Source organism: Equus quagga, chromosome 13 (genome assembly GCF_021613505.1).
Source record: "Equus quagga isolate Etosha38 chromosome 13, UCLA_HA_Equagga_1.0, whole genome shotgun sequence".
NCBI lineage: Eukaryota > Metazoa > Chordata > Mammalia > Perissodactyla > Equidae > Equus > Equus quagga.
In genome coordinates this window covers 98,382,353-98,395,084 of record NC_060279.1, presented here as the reverse complement: position 1 = coordinate 98,395,084, position 12,732 = coordinate 98,382,353, and the positions used below count along the sequence as shown (strand labels likewise).

Sequence of the window (12,732 nt, the reverse complement as noted above, 5' to 3'; positions counted from 1 at the left end):
ACTGAGGGTACAGTAGGGACTGAGGCAGGCAGAGTCCCTCCTCTCGTGTGGCTGACATTCTAGTGGGTGAAATAGACAGTAGGCAAGTCCTCAGAGGAGGCATTTCATGTGGTGACCAGTGCAGTAGAGAGCGTGGGACGTCATAGAGGTGCCCAGGGGCCGCATTAGGTCTGAAGGGCGAGTGAGCAGCCACTGGGAGTGATGAGCAGAATTGGTAGGAAAATCGCTCCAGGCAGAGGGCAGAGCAAGGTCAAAGGCCCCGAGGCAGAAATAAGCTTGGCTTGTCCAAGGAGTGGCTGGAGAATGGTTAGCGAGGAGAGGAGAGTTGGAAAGTGAGGCTGGAGCAGGTGACAGGGCCAGGCTGTGTAGGACCGTTGTCATCTGGGGTCAGGAGTTTGGGTTTATTCTGAGGCCCCCAGGAGACCGTTAGGTGGCTCATGCTAAGGTGGTAGGTGGTCGCACACAGTATGATTGACTTAGGTTTTCAGAAAGGTCAGTTAGCATTTGACTGCTCCAGACCCAAACAAGCCTTCCTTTCTAGAGCCGATGGCTAGTGTCACAAGCCCAGGCCTGGTCAGAAGAGGAACCCACCTATTTGGACCCCCTCCCCACCGCCCTCTACAAACCCTCGGCAGCCGTGCCTGCAGCCCAAGCTGGGGTTTGGCTTCCAGTCCAGAGCAAGCTGTTCCTCCTGCATGAGCCTCGGCCGCCCCTGCGTCTTTCACTCTCTCCTGCCTCTTTCTCTCTCTCTCTCTCTCTCTCTGCGCAGATATTGTAGGCACTCTGAGGCCAGATGAGAAGGCCATCATGACTTACGTGTCCTGCTTCTACCATGCTTTCTCGGGGGCTCAGAAGGTGAGCTGAGGCAGAGCGCCCCTCGCTGCTGTGCCTGGAGACTTGCCCTCTCTGTCCCCTCCCGTCCCCACCACCCATCTGTGGTTGGGGCCGTGGCCAGGCCGCCATGGCATGAGGGCTGACCCGCTCAGGCGGGTTTTTTGTGACCCTGGGCCTCCAGTGCCACCTGTGAGCCGGTGCAGGTCCGGTGCTGACATGCTGCAGATGACCCCTGTGAACACCTGTGAGGTAGGGGCGCCCCAGTTTCTCAGACGAGGCCGTCGAGGCCCATCTCCGCATTCACGGCAGAGCTGCCGTGTGGCCCAGGCTCCACGCTGGGCCCTTTCCCCCGGAGCACTGGCTTCTGCCCCCCACTCTGCAGCTCCTTTCCCTCCCCAGCACCCCGCGAGGGCTCTCGTGAGCAGGTTAGACTCCTTGCTGAGCCGGCCCCTGCTGGCCCAGCTGTCCGGCCGGGCCCCGGCAGCCCGCTGACGCAGGCAGAGCAGGCGGGAGTGTCTGTTCCCAGAGGCGGCACCCCCTGAGCTGGGCTGACCTCACACTGCCCCCGTGGGGGTCCTCCACTTCCGCAGAAAGGTGCCCAGCTGCCCCTGGGGAGAGAGGCTGCCTGGAGGCCTGGGCACCTCTGTCCCCTCTGCTTGCCTCCTGGTCTCTGGTCTTGGGCAGCGATGGACCTCTAGTGACTTGGTTTTGTGTCACTAGTTGGGAGGAGGAGAAGAAGAAATGAGCTCTCGCTTATGGAGCTCTCACCACCTGCGAGGCACCCCTCCCAGGATCCCACGAGCATAGGCTCTAAGAGAGTCCCAGGGAGGGTGGGCGGTATCCCTGGTCAGAAGAGGAGGAAGCACGGTTCAGGGAGGTGGGGAGCCGCCCCTGACGTCACAGGACAGGACTGCACCTGCGGCCTCCTGCAGAGCGCCCCCTTCAGGGCCGGGTCCAGCGGGGCCTTCCCGTGGGCGGTCTGCCCAGCCCTGCTCTGCCACCCTTAGTGCTGTGACCTCGGATAAATCACTTCCCCTCAGCTCCCCCGTCTGAAGTGGGGACCATGTCAGTTCCCATCTCAGGGTTGTTCTGAAGATGAAGGCAGCTCGTACGGGTGAAGGCTTAGACGGTGCCTGGCTCCCTGAGCGCGCCGCAGATGATGGCGTCGCAGCGGCAGGGGTCTCCCCAACCCTGTCCCGGGAGCCACATTTCAGAGCCTCTCACCAGCTGCCCTGCATGTGGTTGGAGCTTGTGTTTGGCATGTTCTGCTGGAGGGGACCCCACCCTAGTGGGGGTGGGTGGGCAGCGGTGGAAAATTCTCACCACCAATGCTGGCTAACAGCACGTTCGCCACTGGACTCAGCCCTCGCGGCCCCGAGCCAGGTGCCCCACGGTGCCCTCGAGGGAGGGTGTTCTCTCTTGCCCAAAGTACTCCTGTGCTGAGCTGGCCTCCGGTGCAGAGGGACTGAGGGAGCTGACACTGACAGGGCAGCCCAGGTCAGAGCGTCCGGGGTTTCTGAGGCAGCGGGGCCCCTCTCGTGAGGGAGGAAACAAAGTTCAGGCTTCTCCAGCGATGAGTCCAGATTCCCTCTGCTGTGTCTGCTGCTCAGGACAGCCTGGCCATGCTTTTTATTTTTGCCACTGTCTTGTCCCCAGAGACTCCGTCCAGGCTCTTTTTGTTTGTTTGTTTGTTTGTTTTTTGAGGAAGATTAGCACTGAGCTAACTACTGCCAGTCCTTCTCTTTTTGCTGAGGAAGACTGGCCCTGAGCTAATGTCGTGCCCATCTTCCTCTACTTTATACGTGGGACGCCTACCACAGCATGGCGTGCCAAGTGGTGCCATGTCTGCACCCGGGATCTGAACCAGTGAACCCCGGGCCGGTGAGAAGTAGAATGTGTGAACTTAACAGCTGCGCCATCGGGCCGTCCCCCATCCAGGCTCTTGAAGAGCCCTCCGGGGGTGTAGCTGTAGTCTGTCAGTGTGAGGCGAGCCCCAGCTCTGGCTCTGAGAACGCCGTTCGCTCCTGATGGTTCACTTCTAGCCGCTGAAGCGCTTGCCCCTTGCTCTTTGCTCTTGGGTTCATTCATCAGCCCTGTGTACATCATACACGCCCAGCCCCGGCTGGGTGCCAGGCGCCCAGCCGTGCAACAGACACCGATGACTGCAGCGCCCGCCCGTGTGGGTCTGCACAGCCAAGTGGGTTTCAGCTTGCGGTGCCGGTCATCTCTTCCAAGTTAGGGGTCAGGGCCTGACCTCTGTCACCCCCCACAAGCTGTGACCTGGGCTCTGCTTCCTGTGTCACATGGGCCAGTGGTCATTGGCTGAGCCCTCCTGAGCCTCATCTGAGGGGCAGTGCCTGGGGCCGTCGACGTGTCCTGCAGCACGATGCGGGGTGTGCGTGTGCACAAACCTCGGTGGTCCCTGCTCGGCTCCCCGCCTGTCCCCTGGTGCGGCGTGTGACCGGGAGGGGCGGGCCTGGAGCCCTCCCCCAGCTCTCTGTTTTCCTTCCCCACCACTCTGTAGACCCTCCTATTTCTGTTCCTGTTCTGTTGCTGTTTCAACTCTTCCTCTTGGACCCTTTCTGTGCTTCCTGAAAGGTACCTGGTCTCTCCTCCCCCGTGTGGCACTCCTCACCCTCCTCCTCCACCTCTCCTCGCACTGTCCCCCAGCAGCACAAGGCGGGACCTTGTCCTGTGGTTCTGGGCAGAGGCTAGTCACTGTCTCCACCACGCTGCTTTCCAAGGCCCTGGCTCCCTTCTGCCCCGTGGATTGTGACTTCTGCCCAGTGAGCTGTCGACACCCACCTCCAAGGGGAGGATTAGGAAGGGCCAGGCACGCTCTGGCTGTGTGCTGACCACCAGGCTTCTTTTGGGGGGACACCAGTACCCCTGCCCCTTGCTCTGTCCCATCGCTGTCTAGCTTGGCCTTCTACAGCCTACTCTCCCACCTAAGGGAGACCCCTTCCAGGGCTTGGCCCACCAAAGGACCCCACTCAACCTCGCCCAACCCTCCTGTTGGAGGCCACCAGAGGGCCTGTGAATCCATTTCCCCTACAGTGGGAGGGCTCCCCAGCTCCCCTCAGCACCTCCAGGGTCCAGGCCCTTAGCCGAGGGGCCCAGCTATCTGGACGGGGCCTTTAGCAGTCAGCTGCGGGGACACCAGCAAGGTCTCTCGGGACACGGCACTCAGGGCGCCATCTTGCTGGAGCTGCGCTTCCTCTCCTTCCCTCCTCGGGGAGTTCTCTGTGGGCCCTGGAGGAGCCAGCTTTCAGGGGACCTGTGTGTCAGGAGGGAGGGTTGCCAGCCCCAGGCAGCCCTGACCGTGTGCTTCCGTGACCCAGGCTGAGACGGCCGCCAACCGGATCTGCAAGGTGCTGGCTGTCAATCAGGAGAACGAGCACCTGATGGAAGATTACGAGAGGCTGGCCAGCGATGTGAGTGTGCCACTCATCCCCACCCCGGGGCCCCGCTGCAGCTGAAAGGTCGGGTCACCCCTTGTTACCCTTGGCCGGAGGTCGTGTGACACTTGCAGAGGGGAGGACCAGCATGGCAGTGAGACTTTCTAGAAAAGGTTGTAAGGTTACAGGCAGTGTTGGACCAAGCCAATTTGAGACCTCTTGGGTTGGTTTCACAAGGCTAAGGGTGACACTGGAATGTCACTCTGCTAGCTGGCACCTGGGTCTCGAGCATGGTTTCCTACAGAGACACTCAAGGGCAGCTTCCTGAACGTTGCTCTAGAACCTTCCAGGGAGCTTTTTCAAACTCCTGTTCCCGTGCCCTTCCCCCGAGGGACTGATCAGTAGGATGGAGAGAGCAGGAGCTGGTGTGATGGTGACAGGATTGCTGTTCATCGTGGCAGGCCCCTGTGAGCCCCTCGTGAGCGGGCTCAGCTGTCTTCACAGCAGCCCTACGAGGAGGGGCTCCTGTCACCCTGTTTTCCAAGTGAGGAAACTGAGGCCCAGAGAGGGTCCAGCGCACGGCTACCATCACACAGCTGGTGGGACAGAACCGGGGTTCAAACCGAGGCAGCCCCACTCCAGAGCCTGGGCCCGACTGTCAGTCGGGAACATGGGCGTTTAGGACATGCCTTCTAGATTCGCTCCTTTAGTTTTTAAATTCCCAGATTAAAAAAATAAAAACACTTCAGCTCCCCAAGGGCAGTCATTTGACTGCCCTTCTAGACCAGTGGTTCCCAGACTTTGAGATTTCACGGACCGGGAAGAGGTGTGACAGCCAACCCATGGCAGCCAACTTTTTATTTTGCCAAGTTAAGGATATTTTAAAAAGAAAAAGCTGCCATCTGTTACCACCATCATTTCTAATACCAAGAAAAAGTTAAAAGGTTGCATATTTTAGAATCAGCCTTTCCCGAGAGAGGGCAGTTGGCGCCATGCATCAAGACATAAACACACGCGGCACCTTTGTCCTCGGTTCTCTTCGTTTGCCAGAGGTTGGCGTTTGCGAACCACTTCTCCGAGCGTGTCTATGTTGCACAGTAACCGATTTTACTCTCCTAGGATTGTTCTAGAATGTCCAGTTTGTTTGCTTTTTATACCCCTTCCCCACTCCATCAAAGACATGAGCGGCTCATAAAAATAGAGGTCACTGTCTTTTTCAACCTCACTTTCTGGTTTTTTATGTCCCAGCCCCTTTGCATGGCACTGGCCGCCCCAGAGCGAGCTGGGCCTGCGGTCAGTGAACAGGGAGCCGGGAGATTCAGACAGTGCTGAGCCCAGTGAAGACGGTGACAGCGGGCTCACATGGTGGGCTGTGATGGGGAGGACCTCCGAGGAGGGGCGTTTGACTTCAAGCTGCCCAGCTTAGATCTGAGGAAAAGGAAAACCAAGAGAGGAAGTAGCCAGAGAACAGCACGGCGGTTCAGAGAGGGGCACGTGTTCCCAAATTCCTTGCCATGGGATCCTAAGAGGAATCTTGGGCAAGTTGGGCTGGGGAACAGGGGTGATCCCCAAGATCGGGCCCTCGAAGATCCAGGTCTCGTGTCCCCACGAGCCGGGGGTGGCCCTGTCAGCGCCCTGAGGGCCCCCCACAAAGGCCTCCTCCGTGCTCCTTGTGGGCCCACAGCTCCTGGAGTGGATCCGGCGCACGATCCCCTGGCTGGAGGACCGCGTGCCCCAGAAGACTATCCAGGAAATGCAGCAGAAGCTGGAGGACTTCCGCGACTACCGGCGTGTGCACAAGCCGCCCAAGGTGCAGGAGAAGTGCCAGCTGGAGATCAACTTCAACACGCTGCAGACCAAGCTGCGCCTCAGCAACCGGCCCGCCTTCATGCCCTCCGAGGGCAAGATGGTCTCGGTGAGTGCCCAGGGCGCCGGGGCTTGCGGAACTGCGAGGAGCAGAGGGGCAGCTCCAAACCCTCCCAGGCGTGTTGTTTGGCGCACACAGTCTCTCTTAACTAGAATGCACAGCCCGTGCGATGGGGGAGGGGCACTTGGTACTTGACCATGCGCCCCTCCCTGCCTCTGCCCAGAATCTTACCCCCATCCCCAAACCACACCGTAGTTTGTGTGGAATTGTTTGAATTTGGACCGGCTGTCAGCTGTGACTCCAGGACCACCAGGTGCTTGAGGCCCCTTCTCAGGGGACGGACGATATCCCCTGGACAGTCACCTTCGGCTCCCATAGCCCCATCCGTGTCATTCATTCATTTTCATTCATCCATTTAATCTCAAAGAACTGACTGCACCTGCCATGCACCGGGCCCTGTCTGGGCACACGGACACAGCGAAGCAGGGGGCAGACGTGACCCCAGCCCATCAGCATCCCTCAGGGAGGCATCGCCCTGCTGGGTGCCCAAGCTGCCCTGTGATAGCCCTGCCCCCCTGCCCTGCAGGACATCAACAACGGCTGGCAGCACCTGGAGCAGGCCGAGAAGGGCTATGAGGAGTGGCTGCTGAACGAGATCCGCAGGCTGGAGCGGCTCGACCACCTGGCGGAGAAGTTCCGGCAGAAAGCCTCCATCCACGAGGCCTGGACCGATGGTATGGCCCTCCGCTGCCTCACCGCTTTCCCGTCTCTGAGGCGCACGCTCACGCACAGCACCCCTCCTGCAGTGGGTCTGTGTCAGGCCCCCTTTCCTGCTGCTTGGGCATGTGCATGTCAGAAATGCTGCTCTGGGTCCGGGTCCTCCAGTCCCAGGCAGCAGCGAACAGTTTGGGGCCAGGCCCTCCTTATCGTCCTGGCTGTTCTGGCCCAGAGGTTACAAGCAGGTGGGCCCCTCCCTGGGTCATCAAAGGCCAGTCGTCCAGGAATGCAGCCATGCCTCACCCCAGCTCCATGGGGAGGTGAGCCGTGCCCTGTCCACTCTGCCGTGTCTTCCCTGAGGACGGTGCCCGTCCTGGGCCAGGTGGACGTGGGGACAGGCTCACCCATCCCCAGCAGCCTGTGTGCAGACAGCACGCCTTCCGTCTTCCCCACCCTTTGTGACCATGGACTTCATGCTGAAGAACCCGTGCTGGATGGACCTGTGTCCTGAGCACGGTCCTTAAAGGCAAGGCCAGGGAGCTGCCCCCTGGCTTGCTGCCCGACCCGAAGACCGTGCTCGCTGGCCGCTGGCTGCCACCCGTCAATGTGGCTCACCTGGGAGCTCTCTGCCCTCGTGACCCATCCCAGAGCCTCCTTCCCAGGGCCTGGCCCCCCACAGGATGGCTTGTCCCCAAAGAGTAGCTGTGCCTCCTGTTCCTCAGCGGCTCTGGGCTGCCTGTCCCCTTGGCTCAGGATGTGGAATTCCATCACGTCCCTGGCCTCGGTCAGGAGCCCCCATGGCTGAGATTCCAGATCCCAGGGGCCTGTAAGTCTTCAGAAAGTGGCTGGTGCCTGGGAAAGCCGAGAGCATCCATAGCCCGCACTCCCGCTTCTGGCCGCCTCCTCGCCAACTCTGTCTCTGCCCTCCTGCCACCGCCCTGCCCGGCTGATTTCACACTTCTCTGCATTGCTCAGTGTTGGCTCTCATCCCTTCCACCCCCACAGCTCCCTGTGAGATCCTCACTGAGCCTCTGGTGGCTCCTCCAGCCCCCACCCACCCAGCTTTTCTGCAGGCAGCCCCCACACTAGCCACATACTAAGACCTACCCAGAGGCACCCATACGGAGTCTGCCCCGCCCCGTCAGCCTGTGAACACATACCTGCGTGATCGCAGACCTGGGCCCACGTCACCCGTGTCCCTGGCTGCAGCCCATCTAGTGCCCTCTTCACATGAGCTCAGGCCGGCTGTTCTCCAGCAGCAGCTGCCAGATCCAGAGCCAGACCCTGGTCCCTCCTCCGCCAGGGAAAGAAGGTAGAGGAGGAGAACCCGGAAGGGGGGCGCGGAAGAGCTGGCCCGGGCCAGGGATGTGGGCACCACCGTCACACCTCGCAGAAATGGTGCCCAGGGTTTCTACACCCCCCCCCCCCCCCGGAGGAGGGGCCTTGGCATTTAGTTCATTTGTTCATTCATTCACCAGACCCCTCTTGAGCGTCGTCTTTGTGCACAGGCGTTTCCCAGGTAGGCGAGGTCCCAACCTGGGGGGCTTACAGGCCAGCAGGTTGGGGTATTTCTCCTGTCAGGGCCCCTCGGGCACAGCAGCTGTGTCCCATGCCTGGACTGGGCTGTCTCCTTGTTACCACGCCATGTGTCTCCCTCATCCTTCACGGGCTCTGGGTGTCATCCCTGTGGATTTCCCTTCTGGAGCCTCTTGGCCCATGTTATCAGCTCTGCAGTCCCTCGCCTGGGGCTCCAGCGGACCCTGGGAAGATGGCTTCCTGTGGCTGAGGAGTGTGGGTGTGCGGCCACCAGACCTTCCCTGGGAATGACCCCGGGGCCTGCCTTCATCTGAAGGTGTTTAGGGGTAGGCGGCCCTGTCTCCAGCCAGGGCCCAACTGGTTCAGCGGTCTCCACATGCCCCTGTCCCACCCCTTTGGCATCTGGCCCTGCTCCTCGCGTCAGCCCAGGGCCCCCAGGCAGTCCTGCCTTCTCTCGTTCCCAAGATCCAAAGCCTCTGTCCTCTGAACCCCCAATTATGCAGAACAGGAGGACAGACCGGCCTCCCGCCCCCTCAGCACAGCTGGGACCCAGTTGTAGCAGCCTCCTCACCCTGGGGGTCAGGCCCAGAGGTTGGGATGAGCCGCCATCACTCTGTGTCCCCCTCAGCATCCCCCCCAGCCTGCAGGGGTGCAGGTCTGTGCAGGTCTTGGATTGTCTGGGGAAGAACGAGCCCCGAGTCCCTCCGTGGCTGTCGCGGCCTCTCCCGAGTTTGCAGTGCGCCCCCGGCCGGCTCCCTTGCTGAAGCTCTGCGGAGGCGGAGAAGTGGGAACCTACTATTTCGGGTTCCCACCCTTGGGAGAAAATTCGGAGAAGGGAATTGCAAGCTTGCCTTTGTGGTTAGGCCTCCCGCCCCAGGGCTGCAGGGCTCGTGGAGTCAGGCTCCCAGGCTGCCGCCCCCACCTGCCAGTGCCGGCCTGGTCCTCGGGGTGGATGCGATGGTCCCGGCTCCATGCCTGCCCTTCTCGAACGTCACCTCACTGAGACGCCAGGCCTGACGTTGACCCTGTTTTACAGATGAGGGACAGGCGGGGAGAGGCTGCGTGCCACCCCACCGCTCTGAGGTCCGCACCAGGCGGGCAGCTGTTGCTCAGATGCTCTGGTGCTGTGCTGAGGAGGGGATCTCTGAGCAGCACTCCAGGGGGAGCCCAAGGTGGCCTGCCTGAGCAGGGCACCTTCAGGAGCCGGGCTCCCAGCTGCCTGCCCAGGCGGGCACTTCCCCTTGGTCCTCTGCAGCCCTTCCTGTGCGTGGGCCCTTCCTTGAGCTCCTGTCCTTGGCTGTATAACCAGCCGGTCTCCAGGACCAGTAACAGTGTTCCTCCTGCCTTCAGGGGGCCTGACGGTGTACTGCCCTTGGGACGGGGTGGAGCACATGGATGTGTGTTAGGACCAGCACCCTGAGGGGGCGGGCCCAGGGGTCGGGTCCTGGGAGAAGCCTGGCTTGAACACTTCCCCTGCCCCACCCTGCTGAGGCAGGGCTGTAGCCCCGCTGCTTCTGTGGGTCACAGCCCTCCACAGGTGGGTGACCCCTCTCCAGCCAGGGTAGCACATCCTCTTATGATCTCCCACCACTAACGGACACTAAGTGTAGGACGTGCAGGTTCAACTGGGATACCCGTCTCAGGCCCACCAACCCCACAGTGTCTCCTGGTTCCATCCAGGATATAGTTGGGCTTAGAGATCCCTGGAAAGGGCAAGGAAAAAGGTTCCAGAAGTTTCTAGCCTTCGTGGCACCGTCCTCAATGAGGCAGGATGTGAGGACCGCACCCCGTTTCCCTCTCTGGTTGGACGGCCCTCTGGACTCCCGCTGTGCTGGTGTCTAAGCACCCCTGCCCTCTGCGCCCCCAGGGAAGGAGGCCATGCTGAAGCAGCGGGACTATGAGACGGCCACCCTGTCGGACATCAAAGCCCTCATCCGCAAGCACGAGGCCTTCGAAAGCGACCTGGCCGCACACCAGGACCGCGTGGAGCAGATTGCGGCCATCGCCCAGGAGCTCAAGTACGTGTGGGCTCACGGAGCCCCGGCACCTGCCTTCCCTTCAGCACCCAGCCCAGAGCAGTGGCGGGGCTGCCTCCTGAGGCCCGGCCTGCCACAGGGCCTGGACGGGGCCTCCCAGCCCGCCCCCCAACTCCTGTCAGAGGCCAGGGAAGGGCCTGTTCGAGGACGCCCTTATCCATCTCGTCTTAACCCCGGATGAGAAACAGTGGGGTCTGGATTCTCTGATAGAAGGGAGGTCTCTGACCCCCTGTCTTGATTCCTAGGCTGTAGGGGTCCCTGGGGCTCCACCTCCTCTGCCTGCCATACCAAGGGGACCTCCTGGCCCCCTGATGTGGGGGCAGCCTAGCCCCTACTGCTCCCACCCGCTCCTCCCTGAGGGAGTAGGGCTGTACAGAGAGCCCATTGTTCTGCTGCCCTTCCCTCTCCTGCTCAGAATACGCTTATTGTAAAAGCTTCCAGGCAGCCGGTTCTTTGCCCTCCCTTCCCCGCCCCAGTCAGATAAACTTGCGGACACAATTAGTACACTGAACCTCCAGAGCCAGTGAATGGGGGCCTTATTCCGCCAGTGCAGCGGCCAGCAGTGGGGAGGGCCCAGCGAGTGGGAGGCCCAGGCCATTACTTCATGGAAAATCCGCAGGCCCTGGAGGGGCGGCAGGGCTCCCAAAATAGCTGTCTGCTCAGAAATAGGAGCCTTGGCTGGAACTGCCCTTTCCACAGACACCCCCACCCTGCCACCATCCTCCCCACACTCCTGTTCCTACAAGGCCGGGGCCAGCCCGACGCCTGGTGCAGCCACGCTGGGCTGGGCCAGTTTCCTCCCTGACTCCTCCCGCCGCACTGCCCAGTTGCTCTGGGGGTACCCCGTTTGCTCACCCTGCGGCAGAAGTACCGTGGGGCCTTCGCAGTCCCTGCTGGGCACTACTGGAGGGTCCCCTTGGGGTCCTGCAGCCTCTCCTAGGATTGAGCCCCTGCCCCTGGCGTGCCCGGGCCGAGGAGATGAGGTCACAGACGCAGACATCCGCAGGGATGTGGGGGTGGGATGTGGGCAGGTCCCCCCATTGGTGGGCCAGCCCCTGGAAGCTGGTGGGACACACACTTGGAGTAAGTCCTAGGCCGGCCTACTTCGCAGGCTCAGGGAAGAGCCGTGCCAACCCACTCCCCGAGCCAGGGAACGGACGGTCCTGAAGCAGTTCTCCGGACCGTAGCCCTGGAAGAGAAGGGCAGGGCTGTTTGGGGTGCCGTCCGTTCCCTCCCCGATGATCAGGGGCCGAGGGCCGGCCAGGACCATCTGGATGGACAGCCCGGCGAGCGTGGACTAATGGCAGTGACGAAAACTCAGAGCGCTCGGTGCTCTGCCTGCACCAGCTCCTTTACTCCCCCAGCCACTGCATTGCAGAGGGGGAGCTGAGGCACAGAGAGGCTAAGGGGCTTGCCCAAGGTCACACAGCTAGGGAGTGGTTGGGACAGCAATGGAACCCAGGCTGCCTGGTGCCTCTGTGGAGCACAGCCTCACTCCCTCTCCCAGCCCTTGCATGCGCCCTGGCCCCTGTATCCTGCCTGCCCGGCTTGCTCACCAGGCAGGCGAGACAGCCCCCAGGTCCTGTTCCTCCCCAGAGTTGTTCCCTGCTCCCCACCCCTCGCCAGGCCCCCAAGGTCCTGCTACAGGCATGACTCCCTAGGAACCCACTGCTAAGAATGTCTGTGTGTCTGGACTGCAGGAGCCAGGGACCTGGGCTGGTTTGAGGGATGGAGGGGCCGGGAGGCTGTGGTGGGTGTGGGGGCAGGAGCTATTGTACCAGCCTGGCGCTCCCTGAACCCTGGGCGTAGCAGTGATCAAACCTACTCACTAGTCAGCTCTCTTTTTTCTTAAATATGTTAGTAATTGCATAGAATGAGAGCAATTAACTGCTTTAATACCCATTAAAACAAATGTGCAACCTGGATAAATACTGCCGCTGGTTTTACCTACGGAGCCCGCGGGCTGCTCTCAGCGTTCACGTGTACTGGGTGACATGCTCTCCACGCCCTCCCATCTCACGGATGAGAAAATGAGGTGGCCAGAGTAGGGAGTGCCCTGCCAGGGGTCACATGAGGACAGCATCAGAGGCAGAATTCAGCCCGGGGGGCTTGGCTCTAGCCCATCCCGTAACCAGTGCACACTGCTGGACTTATTTAGATGGAAACGCAGTCCCGATGCGGGCGTGGTTGAGGGCCGCACACGGGGGCCTCCGAGGTAGCTTATGGCGACAGAGCACATCACGGAGTGTGTGAGCAGGAGGAAGCCCCTGCCCGTCAGCCCCTCCCCCACGTTCCTCCTACCTGGGGGCCTGTGGGCTGGAGGGGTGATTGATGACGGATGTCC

At 61.2% G+C, this 12,732-nt stretch overlaps 1 protein-coding gene across 1 annotated transcript in view; it reads left to right on the top strand.

Annotated features, from left to right (window-relative positions):
* The window catches only part of ACTN4 (actinin alpha 4), a 70,575-nt gene that overhangs the window by 50,968 nt on the left and 6,875 nt on the right, over positions 1-12,732 (top strand). Inside the window, exons 9-12 of the mRNA XM_046683065.1 lie at positions 4,176-4,268; positions 5,917-6,147; positions 6,686-6,833; positions 10,220-10,370. Coding sequence (XP_046539021.1) covers positions 4,176-4,268; positions 5,917-6,147; positions 6,686-6,833; positions 10,220-10,370 — 623 coding nt within the window. The remainder of the gene's footprint in view (positions 1-4,175; positions 4,269-5,916; positions 6,148-6,685; positions 6,834-10,219; positions 10,371-12,732) is intronic.